Raw genomic sequence first — 22,946 nt, 5'->3', positions numbered from 1 at the left:
TGTGAGCTCTACAGAACAGGGGCACAATACTATAGGGGTTATTATAGCCATTTGCTGAAGAAAGGAGGCTCAGGGTACAGCCCCATTAGCTCTGAGACGCCATTCTGTGAGCTCTGGGTGATGCTATGAACAGGATGTGGTTTCTGAAGACAGTAACTCTGGCTTCCTCTAAAACTCTGATCTAAGAATCAGAAGAATCAGGGTGGGTGCTCAGCTAAATGCTGTTCTTGGGCGGTAATCATTTCAGTAAGCTGCTTCCTCTACGAGAACCACATCCTTTCAGGTTGAATTGCAAGAGAAGGTGCACGGGATCGAGGTGGTAGCTGTGCAATGGAAATCATACATGGAAGAACTTGGATCTGGTTTGCCTCAATCTGACAATGAGAGACTTTGGGAACTGGTGGAGAGATCAGAGCTGCCCCTAATGAATGTTCTGTGCCACAGAATTGTGGGCTGTAATGAAATCTCTTGGCCCATTTAATAGCAGAGAAAGATTTGTTACTTGTGAGTAATTGCCCCAATGTCGCTTGCAATGAAGGCCAGGCAGAAGGTGAGGAAGAAAGCCACCAAAGACAAAACCTTTGGATGTGATTTACTGGAACATCTCACCATTTCTGGACTAGAAGGTAATTTCCAAATTACAATTAATGATTTCCTAAAGCTACAGTTGTATAAGAAGTGACTGTTCCATCATTTAAATTGTCCACAAGAACCATGTCTCTACCTAAATACCTTGAACAGTATAGTGCTTAATTCCAAAATACAGCTAGACCTGAAAACACCCCTCAGCCTATATAAACTCCCCATCAACTGGAAGGCAGGCCGTATCCTTACAGATGTGAACTGAATTCCATTCCATATGCTCTAGAGATTTACAATATATATAATATGTATATAGGTCCGACTGCTAATGTACCACCCACATTTAATATTATTACAATATATTACAGCTCACAGATACCTCTGTGCCACATGAGAATTAATGAACATCACAAAATACAGAAAATGTCAATGGATAAAATGATAGTGATGCTAAAATCTACAAAACTTCCCACGAATATATAAGTTCCAGCACCCACTTGTGTAATACCCAGACTCCCATCTCCTTCACGGTGGGGCAATTTATAAGGGGCCATCTCCTTCCCTGCCTAAAGTTCAACAGTGACATTAGCCCACTGGATATTCCGTGTTATTCCCTGGTACATATCCCTTTCACTGTGCCTGGTGCCAGAGGTTTGGCCGGGGCAGTGTAAAGGAATGTGCCATACTTTATGCCTGGTGCCAGGGGACTGGCTGGGGCAGGGTAAAGGAATGTGCCATACTTTGTGCCTGGTACCAGGGGTTTGGTCGGGGCAGGGTGCCATACACTGTGCCAGTTGGACTGTTTGGTCGATTTACAGGAAGAAACTAACCCATACCTCTACCTCCACATTGGATTTTTATATTTCCCATTCAACTTAAATGGGGGGAGTTGTGTAGTATTTTGTCCCCCTGGTACCATAAATTGACAGCTAGACTGTGGGACCTGCTGGCTTAGAGAGAACCTCACAGACAGACTGACATTTAGAGCCTGCAGTGATAATCATGGCAGCTCATTCCAGTAAGTACAAACACACACAGCATAGACACATATGGGAATGACACACATAGACGCACAACATTGACACACATACGAGTGAGTGGTAAGTGGCTTCCTGAGACACATTTTGTAATGCAGGAAATAGGGGCTTGTGTAAGTGAATACTTCCCCTTTCCTCCACTATAGGCGAAACATTTCAGCTCTTTCACATTTGCTTAAAAGCATCACAGGTAGCAACTACTTCCCTTAGGTACAAAAGTATGCATGGGATTATAAAAAGAATTCTATGCCGAGAGCCAAGAATTAAAACAGTGTATAGGTATTATTTCCTGACTCTTTGTCTAGTGCAAACACCATACACTTCTTGCATTTTTTATGTAAGCCCCAAAACAGTAATTTGATCCCAGAAAATCATATATATTTGGAAAGTATACATTGTGTTAAATTCTCAATTGCAACATCTCTTCTGTGGACAGATAAAACATCAGAAACATGAATGCTAGTGGTTTTATGGGGCATTTGATGTCCAGTAGGTATACAAGGACCCAACCATGGGTCACATTCAGACCCAAAGTTATTAGTGTGCAATCATGGTTACCCCTTACCGCTGCATTCATTTGGTGCCCTACAAGCTCAAGCAGTAAGATGTACTCACAAAATAAAAATTGTGCACACAAAAACAGATAAATGGGGAAAAATGAAAAATTTAATACAATCACTTAAAATCCAATAACACCAATTAAAGGGACTAAAATAACTGTGAGATCAATGGCAAAGTCCACTTATAATAATCTCACGGTAAACTATTTATGGACAAAAACAAGCAATATAAATTACAATAACATCAGAACCAATTCCAAAACCCAAAACCAATAGCATTCAAACAAGACACCTGACATAGGAAACTGAGAAATAGTGAAAGCACCGGGGCTTATCCCACAGGAAATTATGTAGAGCAGTGTGCATTTATAGCTGGAATTGTCATCAATAAACCCCCAATCAGTGGCCTTTTTACCTCCTTCCAGTTCATTCATTGGCTTCCAGATTTCCCACATTACATTCAGTTGGATGAATTACCCTTAAACACCTTCATAATGCCATGACCCAAATCAACATGGAACTTTGTATCATATAACCAAACTTTAATTTATTTTTTTTTATATTTGGAAAATCCTGTCTCCCAATCATGTCAGTAGCAAATTTGTTTAGTTGTATGGAGATTTTAAAGTTGAAAATGTCAAAAACTGCCAGAAGTGTACTTCAATAGTCCGAAAGCACCACTCCGGCTCTCCCTGCATACTCTGTAGATTTTAAGGCCAAGAATGCCACTGACAGGAATTTTATCCAGTGGAATCATATATTTTCTTAAAGAACACATACGGCTAAATCTGAAATGGGTATGCCTTTCTACTCCAAACTACCTAACTGCAAATCTTTTCTGAACATTTTTTCAAAAAATTAATTAAATAAACAGCAAAAGTTTCCATTTGATATGATCTTATCTCCCACAGGTTATTAGGTACCAAAATAAAACACCCTAAATGTGAATACCAGGGCTCCACTGAAAATGTTGTTGGCCAATGTGAGTAAGTTTACCCTAGTATATAGAATGTAGAGGTGCTGAAATAAAAATAATGCATACAAATTGTCACTTTTGCACTCTGAATGCATTTGATGTGCTATATGAGCCCCCAAAAGTATGTTGACCCCTGAAATCCAAATCTTCTTGGGAAGTATACATTCTGACAAATCCAAAATGGGTAAATATATCTTACCAAACAACTGAACTGCAAAGCTTTCCTAAATCTAGCTGCTTTTGTGACAATTCTGAAAACTGACCTAAAATATTGCAATTTGCTGCATTTATCTCACACAACGTATTACATTCAAAGGCAAATCACCCTAACTACTGAGCTGCTTCTGCAAACAAAGCCCCTGCCTGTGTATTGTACGTGTATTTTGGAAAGTACATATACTGACAAATCCAATGTGGGTAAATGTATTTTTGCTCCAAGCTGCAAACTTTGCTAAAATACATGTAATAAACAATAACGCAGTGGTACAAATGCAATAAAAACACAAAATGTGTCTGTTATGTGTCTAACTGGCTTTATACCAGTTCCCCTCAGGTGTCCTATAGACATAGGGGCAAATTCACTAAGATGCGAAGTTGCGCCAGGCGCAACTTCGCCGCACTTCGCTGCACTTTGCCAGGCGTAGTTTCGCCAGGGCTCCGCAAATTCACTAAAATCCGAAGTTGCGCACTGGGGTATGCGAAGTTGCGCTAGCGTTGATTCGCTATATAAAGCAAAGTTACGCTAGCGAAGGCTAATTTGCATACGGCGCGAAATTCAAATTTCAATGGAGGAATACGTATCTGCACTACTAGAAAACCTTCTAATCTGCAAATAATAATTTTATTTTGCCCTACACATGTGCCCACTGTCTAGGTAAGTTGCCATGAGTCAGGAAATGTAGGGGGGAGGAAGGGGAGCCCCAAAAATTTTTCGATCTTTTTCAGCCTATCAGCCATCATGTAGAAAACACGCCAGCATTTTTTTGGGACTTAGAAAAAAAATTGACTTTTTTTGAAACAATCCCTATCTACTCTATTGCGCTTCGCCAGGTCTGAGGTGGCGAAGGAAGTCTAGCATAAAAGGAAGCGTTCAGTACCCTGCGCAAGTTATTGAATTTGCGTAGTTTTGTCGCTAGCGAAACTTCGCCTGGCATAAGGTTGCGAAGTAACACTAGCGAAACTACGCCAGCGTTCGTTAGTGAATTTGCGCAGTAACGAAAATGCCAAACGCTAGCGAAATAACGCTAGCGTTCGGCACTTCGCATCTTAGTGAATTTGCCCCATAGTGTGTGAGTATTAGTGTGTGAGTATTACTGTGTGAGTATGGATATCTAGCTGTGACCTTTAAGCTAATTGGCTTTATACCAGTTCCCCATGTGTCCTATAGACATATTATGTGAATATGGATATCTTTCTGGCTTTATACCAGTTCCCAAGGTGTCATATAGCCATATTGTGTGAGTATGGATATCTTTCTGGCTTTATACCAGTTCCCCATGTGTCCTTTAGAGATAGTGTGTGAGTATTAGTGTGTGAGTATGGATATCTAGCTGTCATCTCTAAGTCTAAATGGCTTTATACCAGTTCCCCAGGTGTCCTATAGACAAAGGGGCATTTTTTTGGGTACTTCGACCATCGAATAGGCCACTACGACCTTCGATTCAAACTAAAATTCATTCGACCATTCGATAGTCGAAGTACTGTCTCTTTAAAAAAACTTCGACTACATACTTCGGCAGTTTAAACCTACCGAGGTACAATGTTAGCCTATGAGGACCTTCCCCATCACTTTTATAAGCTTTTTTTGATTGAAGAAAAATCCTTCGATCGTTCGATTAAAATAGTTCGGATTGAAGTATTTGCACTAAATCCTTCGAATTCGATATTCGAAGGATTTAACTTTGAGGGTCGAATTCGAGGGTCATTTAACCCTCAATATTCAACCGTTGATAAATGTGCCCCATAGTGTGTGAGTATTAGTGTGTGAGTATGGATATCTAGCTGTGATCTCTAAGTCTAAATGGCTTTATACCAGTTCCCCAGGTGTTGAGAAGCTGCACAGAGTTTGTGGAGGAACATGGAATAGTCGATGGGATCTACAGGCTGTGCGGCATTGCCTCCAATGTCCATAAGTTAAGGTAAATAATGTCTCTCTTCTCATAGTTTTAGTCATTTGCTTCTCACTGTTCTTTTTTAATGTTAATGTTAATGACCCAATGTCACCAAAAGTTGCAGCCACTTACCTGTGTACCTGTATAAGGCTTGTGTGTCGCTCCAGCCACTTCGGGGGAAGTTACCAACACACAAGTTCAAGTACCTGACAGCGTCTCATCTCTCTTCTCATTTTTTTCCCCTTTTAGTAACATTTGCATTATCATTTGTTCCTGTCATCTCATTAACCCTTTCAGTGCCAAATGTTTTTTGAACATTTTGTACTCTTTCCCTTTAAAGGCATTCCCTGGGGGAAACTTTAAGTTTACCTAAAAACAACCCAGATACATTGGGTTTTTTTCTACACTGTGTGTAACTGTGTAACAAGACTCCATTTACCAACAACTTTTTCATGATAAATGGATTTATACACAAAAATGTTCCAATTGATGCCAAACATGCCAATACGAGATGTGTATAGAGGGGGGGTCATGATGTCTATAAACCAAGAATTCCCACATGGAAAATGACCAAATATTTAAAGCAATACTGAAGAAATCAGCAGACTTTAGATTCCAAAGTCAAACACCCTGTAACAGTTGGTTTACCTCAGGAAACTATATCGTTTTTGAAAGTAGCCATTCAGCAGAATCCAGAAAGGGTAAATGTGTTTTTCTACTCCTAATTACATAACTTCAAAGTATTTCTGAACTTAACAGTTTTTATAAAAATGAGGGAAAATTTTTGAAAAATCACCTTAAAAGAATCTTCGTATCTCCCACGTAGCATTAGGTACCAAACAGTTCCAAAATTATCTGGCAAAATAAAGACAGTGCATATAAATTGTCCCGAAAGTCACTTCAGCTACTGAAAAAATTGCTCATTTACTGCATTTATCTGGTATCTTTTTTCCCATTATTAGATATCTGTCATTAGGTGTGCACCATAATTTGTACCTGGACTTAAGTCTGTGTGCACCACAATTTGTTTTGTGTGCTGGACTCGAAAGTTTTGTAAGTGCCCCACAACTTAGAGGGAAAATTGATCAGTGACGACCCCCCCAATTATTGCTAACAAGCACTCAACACATATAACTTTCTATTGGAGCTTTTATTTTGGGCCTGATTCAATTTCCTTAACCATTTACTGTTCCCATCAAAACAACTAAAGTCTATGACAACTGGATTATAAGAGATTCTCCTGAACCAGACCTATTAGAGAAAGTTAGTGTTTATTAAGGCTAAAGAAAGTGAGTTTTGATGATGGTTAGAGAAAGTGAGTACTGATGAAGACTGGAGGATGTGAGTATTGATGAAGATTACAGAAGGTGAGTGCTGAAGGAAAGAGGATGTGAGTATTGATAAAGGTTAGAGAAAATGAGTGTTGATGAAGGTTAGAGAAAGTGAGTTTTGATGAAGGTTAGAGAATGTGAGTGTTGATGAAAGTTAGAGAAAGTGAGTTTTGATGAAGGTTAGAGAAAGTGGGTGTTGATGAAAGTTAGAGAAAGTGAGTTTTGATGAAGGTTAGAGAAAGTGAGTGTTGATGAAGACTGGAGGATGTGAGTATTGATGAAGATTACAGAAAGTGAGTGCTAAAGGATGTGAGTATTGATAATGGTTAGAGAAAGTGAGTGTTGATGAAGGTTAGAGAAAGTGAGTTTTGATGAAGGTTAGAGAGAGTGAGTGTTGATGAAAGTTAGAGAAAGTGAGTTTTGATGAAGGTTAGAGAAAGTGAGTGTTGATGAAGACTGGAGGATGTGAGTATTGTTGAAGATTAAAGAAAGTGAATGAAGGATGGAGGATGTGAGTATTGATAAAGGTTAGCGAAAGTGAGCATTGATGAAGGTTAGAGAAAGTGAGTGTTGATGAAGGTTAGAGAAAGTGAGTTTTGAGGAAGGATGGAGGATGTGAAAAAGGTTAGAGAAAGTGAGTGTTGATGAAGGTTAGAGAAAGTGAGTGTTGAGGAAGGTTAAAAAAATGAGTGTTGATGGAGGTTAGAGAAAGTGAGTGTTGATGAAGGTTAAAAAAATGAGTGTTGATGAAGGCTGGAGGATGTGAGTGTTGATGAAGGTTACAGAAAGTGTGGTTAGATAAAGTGAATGCTGATGAAGGTTAAAGTGAGTGTTGATGAATGTTAAAGTGAGTGTTGATGAAGGCTAAAGAAAGTGAGAGTTGATGAAGGCTAAAGAAAGTGAGTGTTGATGAAGGATGGAGGCTGTGAATATTGATAAAGGTTAGAGAAAGTGAGTGTTGATGGGGAAAAAGACACAGGAAAGCTGCCAGTGTGAGCCGACTGAGAGGGATTGAAATCACCACAAGGTTTAGGATTTTGTATATTCCTGTATGTTCTCTGTTTTGGGGAGACAGGTGGTAGGCACCCTCCTGGTTAGTTAGGCAAACTGAACTGTATTATTTAGAAGCCCATTAAGTGGCAAGGATTTTATTTTGAATTGTTTGTTTTGTTTATATTACTACAAGAGAAAATAAACTGGCAAAAAGTGACTACACTCTCCTAAGGTGTGCTTGTGCCGTGGGTTGTGTTACCCCAAAAAAACTGATCCCAGCTACCTAAACCCCTTACTATATATATATATATATATATATATATATATATATATATATATATATATATATATATATATATATATACTGTATATATATATATATATATATATATATATATATCACATCGTATTTTTGTTACCGACCAGCTTGCATTACTCAGATGTTAATACTTATTACCTCATGCACCTTCCTCAGGCAGGAGTTCGATTTGGAGCGCCAGCCAAACCTAAGTAAGGACACCTACCTACAAGATGTGCACTGCGTCAGCTCTCTGTGCAAAGCCTATTTCAGGGAGTTACCCAACCCACTGCTGACCTATCAGCTCTATGATAAATTTGCTGTAAGTACTGTGTGTCTCCCCAAATGGCACAACAAACATCACACACACAAAGGGGCCTGTGATGGAGCTGGTTGACTTCTTCAGTGTACTGAAATCACTCATTGATTAATCACTCTGCCCTCTACACTTCTGTGCCTCCCGCAACCACAGGGTCTTACTTCCTCTGTAGTAATGCCCCTCATTGTACCAGAAATGGCAGAGTAGATTTTTAATCTCAGTCTGGGCATGTAGTGACCCCACCTGTATACCCAGAAGTGCTCCAGATGTCTATGTCAGCATGAGTCTCCTATAAAGGACTCAATTGGAAGCATTGCTAGTTCCCTTGTGAATCATTCCAATGGACCATGAGACACATACAGTTGTGTTCAGAATAATAGCAGGGCACCGTCACTAACCTGATCAATCACTGGTTTTAGTAGAAATTCTATTTCTGGATGGCAAATAATTTACTAATAGGTGTAGTAGAGTCATAGAAACCAACAGACCAACAGTCATGCCAAGCTGCTTATTCTGTATCATTGAATCATTCATTGGTCCAAATAATAGCTTGTTCCAAATAATAGCAGTGTGGGGTTCAATTAGTAAGTTCATTCATTTTTGGAATAAACAGGAGTCGATTTGGGCCCTTATTAAAGAAAGGAAGGAGCAAATGTTGTGCTGCTGGTTATAGTGTATTTCTCTCTGAAACTCTCACTCAAATGGCTCCTTCCACACATTGTTCAGAAGAACAGTCGACTTTGATTCAAAAATTGATTGGATAGGGGGAAATTTAGAAAGAATTATAGACAATGAGAGGCTGCTCAGCTAAAATGATCTCAAATGGCACCAAAACCTGAAATCCATGGAAGAAAAGGGAAAAAGACCATTGGAATGGATAGAAGAATATCCAAAATGGCAAAGAAGACCAAAGAAGACCAAGAAGATGAAAGAAGGAGTAAAGTTACCTGTGATACTGTTACAATTAGAAGTGACTATCTTGAAAGTTGGTGGAGTCCATACAACACAAACTCAATATTAGTTCCCTCATTCAAAGCAACACAACCATCTTTCACTTGATACAGTCAATGAGTTGGGAAAGAAAAATTCAGAGACTGCTGCCTAATATTCCCTTTACTTTCTTTAAAGGAATAAAACACATTTCATCCATTTTTCTTCCTGGTTTGATTTGGAATAGAATGGGAAGTGCTCCCAATGCGTTTGACTGGATGGAAAAAAAACGTATTATAAGGATTTGGACCTTTAAGGTGGCCATAGACGTAACAATTACGATCTTTCTTGGAAAAGATCTTTTCAAGAAAGATCGTTCGTTTCAATACACACGTGTAGAGCTGAATCGGCAGATATACAGGTAAATATATGGTAAGAAACAATAAAATTCTACCTGTATCTGACGATTCAGCACTAACAATGGGCGATGTTTGGGTCCCTTCAAAGGCACCCAATCAAAATTTTCCGTCCAGCCCGATCGATGAGCCGACCGATATCCAAGTCTTCTGCCGATATCGGTCGGCTCTTTTTCCACCATACACGCAACGAATATTGGACGAAAATTCGTTTCGTATGATATTATCTGTGCGTCTATGGCCACCTTTAGTCTCTTTATAAAACACACTATTATTCTGAAAAAAACTGTAAATGATGGAAAAAAGGTGAAAAAATTAAAAAACAAAAATAGAGCTTTTCACTATGAAAAAATCAAGGTTTTCACTGAAAAAAAGGTCATGGTTTTCCCAAATCTTTCTTCATAACTACCCCAGAACATCCCAAAACTAAAGAATTTAAAGGAGAACAATCACTAAAATATACATTTAATATAAACGTCATTCTCTCTTCATGCATGCAAAAGTCAGGTCAGCTTTTGACAGGTAGGTCTAATATTTATTTTAGGAGCGTTCCCTTTTGTGGCAGAGCACACTCAAATAAAGCTAACAACGTAACTGACTCTGGCACAATTCTGCATGTTGAGAGACAGGATTTCTGGTGATTTTGAAAGTGTGAGCTCTGATACATATTATAGGTATAGGAACCCTGCCCCCCCAAATCATGCATTAGACCTGTGAATTGAGCATGACCACTCCTCTGACTGCACAATGACATAACTCCATAGCTCAACACTTCTAGGAATGGTTACATTGTGCAATTAGACAAAAACAATTAGATTGGAATGTCTGATTTGCCATGAGGACCAAGCTGCTGCTACTCAACAAGTGCTTTGTATAGCTGAGCAAACCTCATAGAACTAAATGTAGAAATTAAAAGAAAATAATGCCACCCCTCAGCCAGCACCACTACCTGCCTCATGCACAATGACAATCACTTTGCTGCTGATAATACTGCCTTTCCTAATACAGGATGCTGTGGCGATCCAGCTTGAGGAACAACGACTTATAAAGATTAAGGAGGTGATGAATGAACTTCCACTCCCACATTACAGGTAATGAGGTTACAATATCCACTCCCAGCAAGGAATACAGCCATTTCAAGGTGGCAGGTTTCATCCCACATGTTTAGTACTGCAGAAGGCTTGTCTACCATGTACCATGTAAAGATGTTATATATGGCCTTATGCTAAACAACTTCTTAATTAATTATAATTAATGCTCTCTGGTTATTGGGGGGTCACTGCTAGGGTATATAAGCAATTGTGTATTGCTAGCCTAGGCTAGAACCTCTGGGAAAAGTAGATTAACTTACCATGGTTAAAGACATTGTATAGACGTCCCTAAATTAATTTACATTACCAAAGAGGATTTTTTAATTACATATTCCCTGCAGGACTCTGGAGTATCTAATGAGGCATCTGCTACACATGGCTTCCTTCAGCTCTCAAACAAACATGCATGCACGGAACCTGGCTATAGTATGGGCCCCTAACCTGCTCAGGTAAGATTCTTCCCAGTCCTTCTGCTGGACAGTAAAAGTGCCTATGTCATTTTCTGTGCAATTAACCATTGAACCACATTCCTACAAACCCATCTGCTCAACCTAATAATACTATAAACCATTGACCCCGCTCCATTTTCTCTGGGTTACATGTTTCTTAATGGCAAAATGTTCTTGGAAGCATGTTACTATACTATAAGATGTTCCTCTCTACAGATCTAAGGATATTGAATCATCTGGCTTTAATGGCACAGCGGCATTCATGGAGGTCCGAATCCAATCCATTGTAGTGGAATTCATGCTAACACATGTGGAGCAGCTGTTTGGGGACATGCCTCTGGCTGGTAGGAACTTCATATACCCATACAAAACTCCATTAAGCATTGCTGAAAATGTAAGAGGAACAGGGGACAATGGTTGTGAGGGAAAACATAGGAATGGCTATATTTCAGATTAAACAGATAGGATTCCTGGAGAGGAGCATCACCCATAGCTCTAATACCAGGAAGAGACTGAATGGGAAATCCAGGAACAGTGGGTAGATGACAGACTGGACATAATACAGTGGAGGTTGACTCTGCTGCAAGAATTGGTACATAATTCACTTCTCGCTCAGTCTGAGAGGAAACAAGGAACCAGTATAGGGATTTGGAAAGCACCACAGGAAAGTGGTGTTGTCTCTAAGGAGGTATGTAGCAATTGTGTGCTGAGGGCATGTAAGCAGCAAAACAGCATTTTATTTGGAAGGTTACATTTAGTTTTGAGGTCATCAAAGAGTAGCAGACAACCTTCCCCCATATACACTGTATTGTGTCCATATCTTAGGATCTGAGATATGAGGCAGGGTTGGGTTGTACCATCGATCTGTAACATGGGCAATAGTTTTGGTTCACTGGGAAGTGTTTCGAGGAAGTTTCCAGTCCCTGATTAAGGCTGTCATAGGCAGTGCAAAATGTGTTAGGGCCCTGGCCTCTATAAAGGCGTTTTTTTAATGCTTTAGAAGACCTTATAAGGTGAGATTCAAGTGTAGTAGTTGTGTTCATTCCCTTGGGTGCTGCCCACCACCAGGCTGTGATCTGGCAGACGAGTAATACCTATGCATATCTGGGGTGGCTACACCAACAGAGTCTACAGACAGTTGTAAAAAGGTCAGGAAGACTCTGGGAGCAGAGTTCACCCACTATAGTGCTATAAGTAGAGAGTTCGAGAGGTGGATTGGGATTGGTAACATTTTCATTTCAAGGTATAATAGTGTATCATTAGCAAACATAGCTGGTTTTTCCTCATGATCACCAATTCTAATCCCAGCAATGCCTACTTGTTACTTTACATGAGCATTTTAGGGCCTCACCTCAAGAGCAAACCACCCCATTGCTCATTTGCTGTCTTGGCTTCTCCTGAAACCCAAGTTGGATGAGAACAATGTGTTTCCAAATTACAAACCTTATCACGAGGCTAGTATCATCCAGAGGGTACAAAGGGATCCAGGCGCCATTGCAGTTTTGCCTATCACCACTGCCTTCTGTTAGCTGATGCAGTAGGACATTCTTTTGTATTGGTTATAGGTTTTAGTTTTGTATTCATCTGTACTGTATGTGTATACACCCCTTTACAGTACAGCACAACAGAATTTGTTGGCGCTTTATAAATACATGTCAATAATGATTGAGTGTAGGGTTGATGGCCTGGAATAAGAGCATTGTGTGCCGCCATCTTGCTATAGGAGCAATGAGAACAGGCTGGTAACAAAGTGTAGCATCTAGTTGCTGTATACAAAATGTCAGTGACAGCAGTGAAGCTCTTTAGCACTTCTGTCCAGATGTCAAAGAGCAAAGTTAAAGGAACAGTAACAACAAAAACGAAATTGTTTTAAAGTAATGAAAATTTCATGTACTGTTGCCCTGCACTGGTAAAACTGATGTGTTTACTTCAGAAACACTACTATAGTTTATATTAACAAATTGTTGAATAGCAATGGCGGAAATTGAAAAAATCCTATATGGCACAGGATAAATACAGTAGTTGATAACAGATAACATTATGTTTTACAGAGCTTATCTGCTGTCTGTGTGTAACCTGAGCCTTTCCTCCTTTGAATGGCTGCCCCCATGGCTACACAGCAGCTTATTTATATAAACAATAAACACAGCAGTTTTACTAGTGCAGAGCAACACTGCATTATATTTTTATTACTTTAAAAAAATAAAAAATTTTCATGTTACTGGTCCTTTAAACCAATATACTTAGTAAGTAAGTTGTTTGATGGGTGCAACTATTAACACTGGTCTTTTGGTGTAGGAAGTGAGCACTGCTCTATAACAAGTGTGAATTCGCCATCTTGTGTCCGTGAGGATTATTTCCGCTCCCTGACCTATAACATACCAAGTGTGCTACACCAGGGTGATGGGCCCCCGCAGATGCGCCCTTACCACACCATCATTGAGCTTTCTGATCACAAGTAACTACCTGTTAAATATGTTATATCATGTTGCTATAGATGTCCCTATTACAGAGCCAGCTAATTTGTGTGTGGGGGGCTCACAAAATTGGGAGTTCAGATATTTCAGCCCAACCGTTCATTGCCTGAACTAAAGCTTATCTGGATGCAAAGGAATATATAAGGTAATTGGCCCTTCTGGCATCTTCCTGAGTTAATCTGAATCCACAGGAACATTAAATGGGACAGACCTGCCATGTCATTCTCCTGACAAAGCCAATGTTGTAGCACAGTTCAGAATTTCTCTTATTCCATTAGCCATTAATGAATCTCCCTTAATGCTTCAGATATAATTAATCATAATAAGCTGATGTCAGAGGAAGAAGAGCGGAGGATTTATATCATGAGACTCGGGAAGGTGGGGAGGGCTATTTTGCTGGACTCGCCAGGTAGTAGTCTGTAGAAGAATAGAAGCATATATATATCAGACTGCATTGTATCTCATGGTAGCAATAATAATTCAATCTATGTGCATAGGCGAAAGGGTTCCTTGAAAGCAAAGAAATGGAAATCCATTTTCAACCTTGGCAGATCCAACAACGATTCCAAGCGCAAAGCAAACAAGCAGGATGAGAAAGACTCAGGTACTCACAATATTCTCACCATACGGCATCATGCCCTGTCATTGTTATATGTTGCTCAGCATAATATTGATGGGTGGATATGACAATGGCAACTGAGCGTAGGTGGTGGGCAGGCCCAGAAATGGGTCACAGTTTGGGCTCACTGGATGTTTATTAATGGAGCAATACAGTGGTGGGTAGAACTTAGAAGATGCAGAAGGGTTTCTCACTTACCTATGTGATTTCCACATGCTTTAGCACCTGAAAAGTGCAGAGTCCAACAAACTTTCCCAGGGAAAGAACAAGAAATCGAATTTGTTCCTGCCAGATACATTGAGTCCCATACCCCTTCTCCATTTAAATTGTAAGCTCTGTTGAGCAGGGACCTCTTTACCACCTATATGGCTCAGTATATATGTTGGCGCTTTAAAAAAACATGCTAATAATAGTAAGTGTTTGCCATGTTTCCTGTCTGGAACACTTTCTCATGCTTTCTTCCCTTTTGCTTAAGACAAAACAGGCAAAGTGAGTCTTCGACCGGCAAAAAGCATGGACTCCCTTAGTTCTGTGCCTCATGCATCGGATGGTAAGTCAGTTATTGTACCGATTTTTTTAGTGAAAACCCCCTTTAAGACAGGTGAGTTCTATTTTAAAGATGAACACCTACCTACTAGAGAATGTGACATAGACCTGATGGCATTTATGAATCATATGGAAAGAGACTTGGCCAGTATCAGATATGACTTATGTCCCACAACAGACTATATTATTTGGTGAAGGTATGGAAGAAGATCTGGCCAGCCAGACTAGAACACCCCAGCAAGAGAAGGTGACATGTAGGGTTCAATAAAAGTAGACCAGGCTAGTGTTAGACAGGGAAGCCCACATCCCACATTCATGGATCATATGGAAGAGAATGGGGCATCTATGTCTTAACACAGAAGGTAACAAATATGGATCGTATAAAAGAAAACCTGCTTAGTATCAGACTGGCATAACTATACCTGACCAGAGTAGACACTGATGGACCATATGGAAGGAAACTTATTCAGTATTAGACAGGGACACATACATCCCATCAGAGAAGATGACATTCATGGATCATATGGACAGAGATGAAGAAGTCACGGAGCAACAGGAGAAGCATTGTAAAATTTCAACTTTAATAATCGATCTTGAAATGTAGACCGCTTCTGAGGAAGTGGCGAAACGTCACGAAACGCGTGAAGAGTATTATCTAAAATTCCATATGCTGATTTGCTGGATACAATTTAAGATGAAATTTTACAATGCTTCTCCTGTTGCTCCGTGACTTCTTCATCTTTGTACGGATGACTTTTGGTGGGGGACAGATACCACGTGTAGCATGGAGCGTAGTGTTGGCGGTGAGGTATGATGCTCCCCTTCTTTGGACTTATATTATATGGACAGAGATCTGGTCAATATCAGAATGGGGCATCAGTTTCAGGCTGGCATAACTACACCTGATCAGAGGAGATACTGATGGACCATATGGAAGGAAACTCAATATGAATGCAGTGTCAGACTGGGAGACATACATCCCACTAGATAAGTTGATGTTCAAGGGCTATATGAAAGGAGACATGGCTAGTATCACCCACAGAAATTTACATGCCACCAGAAAAGGTGAATCCTTGGGGTATATTAACAGACGAATCCGCTTCGTCAGGCGCAAATTTGTTACCACTATGCTAAATCACTAAAATGTGAAGTTGCGTCTCAGCAACCGAACGCTGCAGAAGTTTTGCTAGCGTTAATTCATCAGCATGAGCATTTCAGAGCAAACCTAGTTAGTACTCTTACACATAGGTCAATTTGCATAGGGCGGGTACATATAGGTCATATATATGTCTTTATTAGAGATGTGGGCCACTTATTATTACAAATGTCCAAGGAAGCATAATAAAGACAAGAGGTCCTCTAATGCCCTAGACATGAGACCACCCTAAAATAAATGTGGCATGCCCCTCAAATGGTTGGAAAAAATGTTAACACAAAAGTCTTAGTTAGGACTTTTGAAGGCAATCCCGCTTTAAAATATGAAAAAACTACAGCATTTTTTAGAATTTTTATGAGTTTCTGGCATACAGGAAATGATGTCACTAACATAAGATTGAGGAGGATGTAGCTTAATTTTATCAGTTCGCCAGATCTAAGGTGGAGAAGGAAACTCTGGTGAAAGAGGTAATGTTCTGTAAATAATTCGCCCGGCGATAGGGCGTGAAACTGTGCTTGCGATGGTCTCTTTCGCTAGCGAATTGTCATTTATGCTTGTTAGTAAATTGGCAATGTCCCTGCGGATGAGATTTCTGGTGAATTTTAGCCCTTTAGAAAATTTGCCCCCTTGTGTTTGTATCTTTGTTACTGTTCCTTTGTTACTGTATTTTATTGCCTGGTTACGAGAAAAAACATAGGATTAGGGTTATTGTACCTAAGAAACTAATAAAACAATGAAAGCAATTGGTATTTGTTCTATTGAGAGAAGAATCCACTTTCAGGTGAAATTATATTAAATGATTTTCTGCACAGATATAAGAGCTGCCTTACATTTCTGTCTTAAGTACAAACAGAGCTGTATACAAAATGTGCTTTTATTCTAAAATAGTGATCTAGAATAAGATCCCAAACTTAGGGAAAAATCTAATAAAAGTCAATAAGAAATTCAATGTGAAGAGCTTTTTCCACTAAATCAATTCATTTTGTGTTCACAGCAATGGATTCTGAGAACAGAAGCCTGATGAGAAGCAGATCTCCTAAAAGTATGATCCCCTTGCACAGGGACAGTTTTGGGGCTCAGTCTAAGCCAGGTAATGACTACACATTTTCAGGGGAACAACCCATCCAACCAGAGACATGTAATCAAACAGCCTATGAAGAAGAATCTAAGTCTGAACCAACAACACCAAAACCAAGAAGGTCATCTATTGTGGCAAGCCCACAAGGAAGATCCCCCAAAAGTGCTCAGAATCGAGCAGAGAAATGTTTAGGAGTCCATATCTCAGAGCCATTTTCTGTTACTCTACCTCGCCATATCACTTCAAACTTGTCCCGTCTGACCAGAGGTTTGGAGTGTCCAAGTCTCACAAATCCTGGGTTGCAGAGAAGTTCTGAGAAGATTTCTTCAGCAGAGGAAAACCCACCTCAATCAAAGCTGGTAAATCCCAGTATAGACCCTGAAGATTACAGTGCAATCAAATCAGCCATGTTGAATGACATTGAACTTCTCATAAGTGAAATACATTTGGACACACTGATGCCTGATGAAGTAACAGAATGTATGGAAAGCGATGGGGACCTTGTTATGAATGAACTGAAATCTTCTGCTAACTCTGACAGAAGCCTTGATACAGTGCAAGAGAAACCAGGCTTCAGACACCCTGAACTTATCACTGAAAGGGACCAAGTGGACCCAAATGTCAAAGGAAAAGGTTCCCCATTTGGTAAGTAGGATACTCTGGAAAATGGAAAAGTCCATATCCATGTCATATAGAGGGCCTTGCACACATCTCCTTACTGTCCCCGCTAGACAGGGCACATTTTAATTCTGAATACTCCAATACCCTGATTGGCACATAGATGCCCACTGCTTTGCCCATTACAGAGTGATGTATATTTATAATATAACAGGTTACACTATCTTGATTCATGCTTTCTATATGCAGCTACTACAGATAAGCAGAATCCAGACACAGAGAAAAAAAGAATTTCTCTTGAAGTTCAAGACACATTTTCATTTTTGGATAAGCCAGATATGACAGCAGAGATCAGTGCATTGGATGCTGATGAGGCAGAGGAGGAACTGCAGGGATATGGTTCTGGCTGGGTTCCAGGGGAGGAGGAACTTCGGAATGCATACATGACTGACATGATTACATCCTGTGTGCAGGTAAGTCAGGCACCTTTTGGCTTCCTAACATTCAAAAAGGGCAAAAATATATATTAACTAATTAGGGTTGCACCAAATCACTCGTAAAAGATTTGTCAGAATGCGGAAGGCATAGGGGCAAATTCACTAAGATTCATAGTTGCGCCAGGCGCAACTTCGCCGCACTTCACCACACTTCGCGTAGTTTCGCCAGCGCTCCGCAAATTCACTAAAATCCGAAGTTGCTCACAGGGGTAGCGTAAGGTTGCGATGTTGCGCTAGCGTTGATTCGCTAAGCGAAGCGAAGTTACGCTACCGATGGTTAATTTGCATACGGCGCCAAATTCAAATTTCAATGGAGGAATACGTAGAATCACTACAAATGCCTGGGAAACCTTCAAAACATCAAATAAATTTTTTTTTTTGCCCTATACATGTGCCCACTGTATAGTTAAGTTGCCATGAGTTAGGAAATGTAGGGGGGAAGGAGGGGAGCCTAAAAAAAAATTCGATCTTTTTCAGCCTATCACCCATAATATAGAAAAAACGCCAGCGTTTTAGGCTGAGTAGATAGAGATTGCTTCAAAAAAAGGTCAAATAAAAAAATTTGACCTTTTTTTGAAGCAATCTCTATCTACTCTATTGCGCTTCGCCTGGTCTGAGGTGGCGAAGGAAGTCTAGCGTAAAAGGTAGCGTTCAGTACAATGCACCAGGCGTAAGGGTGCGAAGTAACACTAGCGAATTTACGCCAGCGTTCGTTAGTGAATTTGCGAAGTAACGAAAATGCCCAACGCTAGCGAATTGACGCTAGCATTAGGCGCTTCGTCGCTTAGTGAATTTGCCCCATAAAGAGAACCAAACACACAGTGCGTGGATAAAACATTTTGACTTCCTTGATTATGTGATGAAAAGTCAAGTGATTTTTAGGATCCGCATACTGTTTGGCCAGGTACTTGAATTTGGCTGAATCCCAAATCATATCTTTGATTTGGTACATCCCTCATATAGATATACAAATTGATTGCATTTCAGCACACCTAAGCACATAAATCAATAAATATGTACCGGGTGCAATCAGCCAAATTCATCCACCTAACCAAAAATACTGAAGCAGATTGGAATTTCTTTTAAAAGGCTAAAACACGGCTTTTATTGAAGATGTTTAAAGTACAGGACTGTATACTTACTGTTGTGATATCACTCTAACCCTAAAGGTTTAGCTGCTGCTCATAACATTCTGACATCCTACCTGCCCTAGGATGGTTTAAATTCTGCTGCTCATTATCAATGAATGGACCATTCAACTCCATTACACCTCTAAACATACAACCCTGGATAAACCAAAAGAATATTGCTTAACAAAACCTCTAAAACTGTGAGATGCTTTCACTTTCTGTAAGATGTCCCTTAAATGCTTAAAAAGCAAGATTAAAGCTTTCAGACTAGTGTATTTAGTTTCACTTCCCCATTTATGAGTCATTATTTGGCCAGGAGCCTCCTCAGCCTATAACACAGTGACAGATATATGAAAATATTGCTGTATCATTGCTGCCATCTTACTGCACTTCCTAGAATATCTAGGACAGCAAATAATTATTCAACTTCAGTCTCATCCTAATTGTTCTTCCTGTTGGGCCCCTCTATCACCAGGCTTGATTCCCCTATGAGGGGCCAGTGTTAGTGTTTGCAAATTATAAAAAGTAAAAGTTACAGCCAATGGTAGAAAGGACAAATCAACTTCTCTTTTGGCTTCTTGCATTGTATTAGGCCTTCAGTGTTAAGGATATAAGTTCTTCCTTTTGAGCAGGTCAGCTCTTCTGCACTCATGCCTGTTCCCACAATGCCTTGCATGCTTCTTCAATGATCTAGAATATAAAAGTTACAAAGAGGGCCACAAACCCATAGTGTGGTACTGTATATAATTTCGTCAGAAACAATAAAATTACACGTCAGAGCATTTCAGAGCCACAGACCTCCACTTTCAGTCCCAATGCACAGCTGTGGTTCTGTGTTGGGCATTATGTAATGGCTAGTAATCAAATGGATTTTCAACTTTAGGCTCCTGCCAAATGCTTCTTCACAGGTCTTTTAATAAGATGGCTTCTGCTATATTACGTCAACATTCTAACCCATACTAAAAGTCACATTTTCTTTTTCCTTAACAGACAGAGGAATTTTCAGTGGAGCCTCCACCAGATGACCTCTCTACAGAAGATGACGAAGATATGTACTCCATGCCAGCAGATTGCTTGGACATTTTAGAGAATTCAAAAGATATTGACAACAATTCAGATGACATATTTCTGAGTGCCTATGATGAACTCAGCCCCCTGGCCCATGAAACAAGCACAATGTTTGTGGTAGAAAATTCAACGGACTTGTTGACAAATGAAACTGAATTGGACAAAAGCATTTGTCAGAATTTAAACAGTGATTCTAATTGGGACGTCAATAAAGCAACACAATTGGAATTAGAGGCTCCCATTATGCAGCACACTATAAACATTTCTACAGAAGCCTTGCAAGATAGCATGGAAGACCCCTCAGTACAAGATGGTGGCAGTTACATCCCTGAGACTAATGCTACATCAGAAAAAGACAAGTCCAAGCATGGTTTAATGCAATGTAAAGATTCTACAGAACTGTTACACGCCAGTTTACAAAAGGCTCACCTACATCTTTTGAACCTTGGTTTTAAGACCACTGATAATAAACAAGTGTCGAAACCAGCTCCATGTTTAGATCTAAACATGTTCATGCTGGATATGCAGCAAGAGAATAGCAAAGGCCTGGTGTGCTCTGCTGAATGTGATGGAACCAGTGCAGATAACATGCAACTTACTGACTGTGTAAGACCAGCTTCTGAGAAAGTTCTACTAACAGATACATCAGCTTTAGAGAATGTTCTACTAATAGATACACCAGCATCAGAGAGTGTTCTACTAACAGAAACACCAGCATCAGAGAATGTTCTACTAACAGAAACACCAGCATCAGAGAGTGTTCTACTAACAGATACATCAGCATCAGAGAATGTTCTACTAATAGATACACCAGCATCAGAGAGTGTTCTACTAATAGATACGCCAACTTCTGTTCTATTAACAGATACACCAGCTGCAGAGAATATTCTACTAACAGATATACCAGCTTCAGAGCATGTTCTACTAACAGATACACCAGCTTCAGAGCATTTTCTACTAACAGATATACCAGCTTCAGAGCATGTTCTACTAACAGATACACCAGTTTCAGAAAATGTTCTACTAACAGATATACCAGCTTCAGAGCATGTTCTACTAACAGATACACCAGCATCAGAGAATACTCTACTAACAGATACACCAGTTTCAGAAAATATTATACTAAGAGATAAACCAGCTTCAAAGAATATCCTACTAACAGATAAACCCGCTTCAAAGAATATCCTACTAACAGATATACCAGCTTCAGAGAATATTCTACTAACAGATACACCAGTTTCAGAAAATATTCTACTAGTTTCAGAGAATATTCCACTAATAGATACACCAGTTTCAGAAAATATTCTACTAACAGATCCACCAGCTTCAGAGCATGTTCTACTAACAGAGACAACTGATTCAGTCCAACAAGTTGAGGGCCTTGATCACAAGCACTTAACTAAATGTTCTGACCAGGACACCAGTATATGTAGGCAAGTTACCCCACTGGAGAAGACAGAAATTGAATTAATACCCGCAGTGTTCCCTGACGGAAGTGTCTCAATGACACTAAGTACTACTCCTCATAGAATACACCAGGTGAAATCTGTACCTGTTGTGCCACCAAAACCACAATTTGCAAAGCTACCCCCTGCCCTCAAAAGTAAAATTCATGTTAGCCCAGCAAGTAATAAATCTAAGGACATGGGAAGCCAGAAAACAGACAGTATCACCACTGTAGAGGTAGGGAATCCTTGTAGTCAGTCTCCCCAAGGAAAGATGCGTTCCAGCTGGAAAAGCGGGGGGAGCATTTCATTTGACACAGCAGTAGCTCAAGCTAGAGAAAGGCAGATGTCCCAATATCCCATCAGGAGAATGCAGACTTACTGTGTTGGGGAATCACACCATGTTCTGGACACCACCAAGGAAGATGTTACTCTGCATCGTCAAAAAGTTGCCCAAAAGCAAGGAGGAGGCAGACCTCACAGCTGTGTTGTGGCGCTAAACTCTTTGGAAGTCACAATTAAAGGAAATAATATTGATGAAGATACAAAAAGAAGTCAATTACTGCAAGACTGTAAGTATGTAATGAGCCAGGAAGCCATAATGGCACCAGATGGGCAGTCACTGTGGAACAGACAAAGCATGTCCCGTCTGGGCAAGCAGACAAGCACTGAAGAACTTTCTGAGACCTGTCAGAAGCCACAGCGCAGATCCCTGCTATAATCATGATCTGGTTATTTGAAAAAGGATTTATATTGCTCCTCCTAACTGTGTGATATTCAAGCAAAATAAATACAGGTCCCTGTGATGCAGAGTAGGAAACTGACATGGCTGTGGGGCAGTAGCTGAGTAATGTCAAATAAATGTTTCTTTCTGCAGATTAAGTGTAAACTTTCCCTACTGCCAGCTCAAGCCTTAAAGGTCCATACTGGCAGTTGTCTTACATGAAACATCATTAATAAACACACCACTTGCTAATATTATATAGTCTGGACATCTTCACTTCAAAGGGCACGGACTGGTGGGAATACGCTCATGTGGCTGTGGGATTGGTCAGTTTACATACGGAATTAACTCTAGAGCCATCAGGGGTCTCGGCAGATGTCCTCACAGGGAGAGAGCCAGAACGTGAGATTCCTTCAGTAGCACAGTCAGCACTTTGTTCTATGCCCTGTGTTTCCATGGAACATGGGGCTGACCAAAAAATCTAACCAAAATGTT

The 22,946-nt window shown here is 40.0% G+C and overlaps 1 protein-coding gene across 2 annotated transcripts; it reads left to right on the top strand.

Moving 5' to 3' along the window:
• The first annotated feature begins 303 nt into the window (after positions 1–303).
• arhgap30.S (Rho GTPase activating protein 30 S homeolog) lies at positions 304–22,708 on the top strand. 2 transcript variants are annotated; one of them, NM_001093552.1, is given in 12 exon segments: positions 304–626; positions 5,191–5,293; positions 8,066–8,210; positions 10,562–10,644; positions 10,986–11,093; positions 11,310–11,437; positions 13,392–13,551; positions 14,068–14,174; positions 14,665–14,739; positions 16,886–17,614; positions 17,837–18,060; positions 20,205–22,703. In NM_001093552.1, coding segments are annotated over 12 exon segments (4,212 nt in total). In that variant the 5' UTR covers positions 304–520; the 3' UTR covers positions 22,449–22,703.
• The last annotated feature ends 238 nt before the right edge of the window (positions 22,709–22,946 follow it).

The sequence above is a fragment of the Xenopus laevis genome, chromosome 8S (assembly GCF_017654675.1).
Source record: "Xenopus laevis strain J_2021 chromosome 8S, Xenopus_laevis_v10.1, whole genome shotgun sequence".
In the NCBI taxonomy this organism is placed as follows: Eukaryota; Metazoa; Chordata; class Amphibia; order Anura; family Pipidae; genus Xenopus; species Xenopus laevis.
This window is presented reverse-complemented; position numbering and strand designations above follow the sequence as displayed.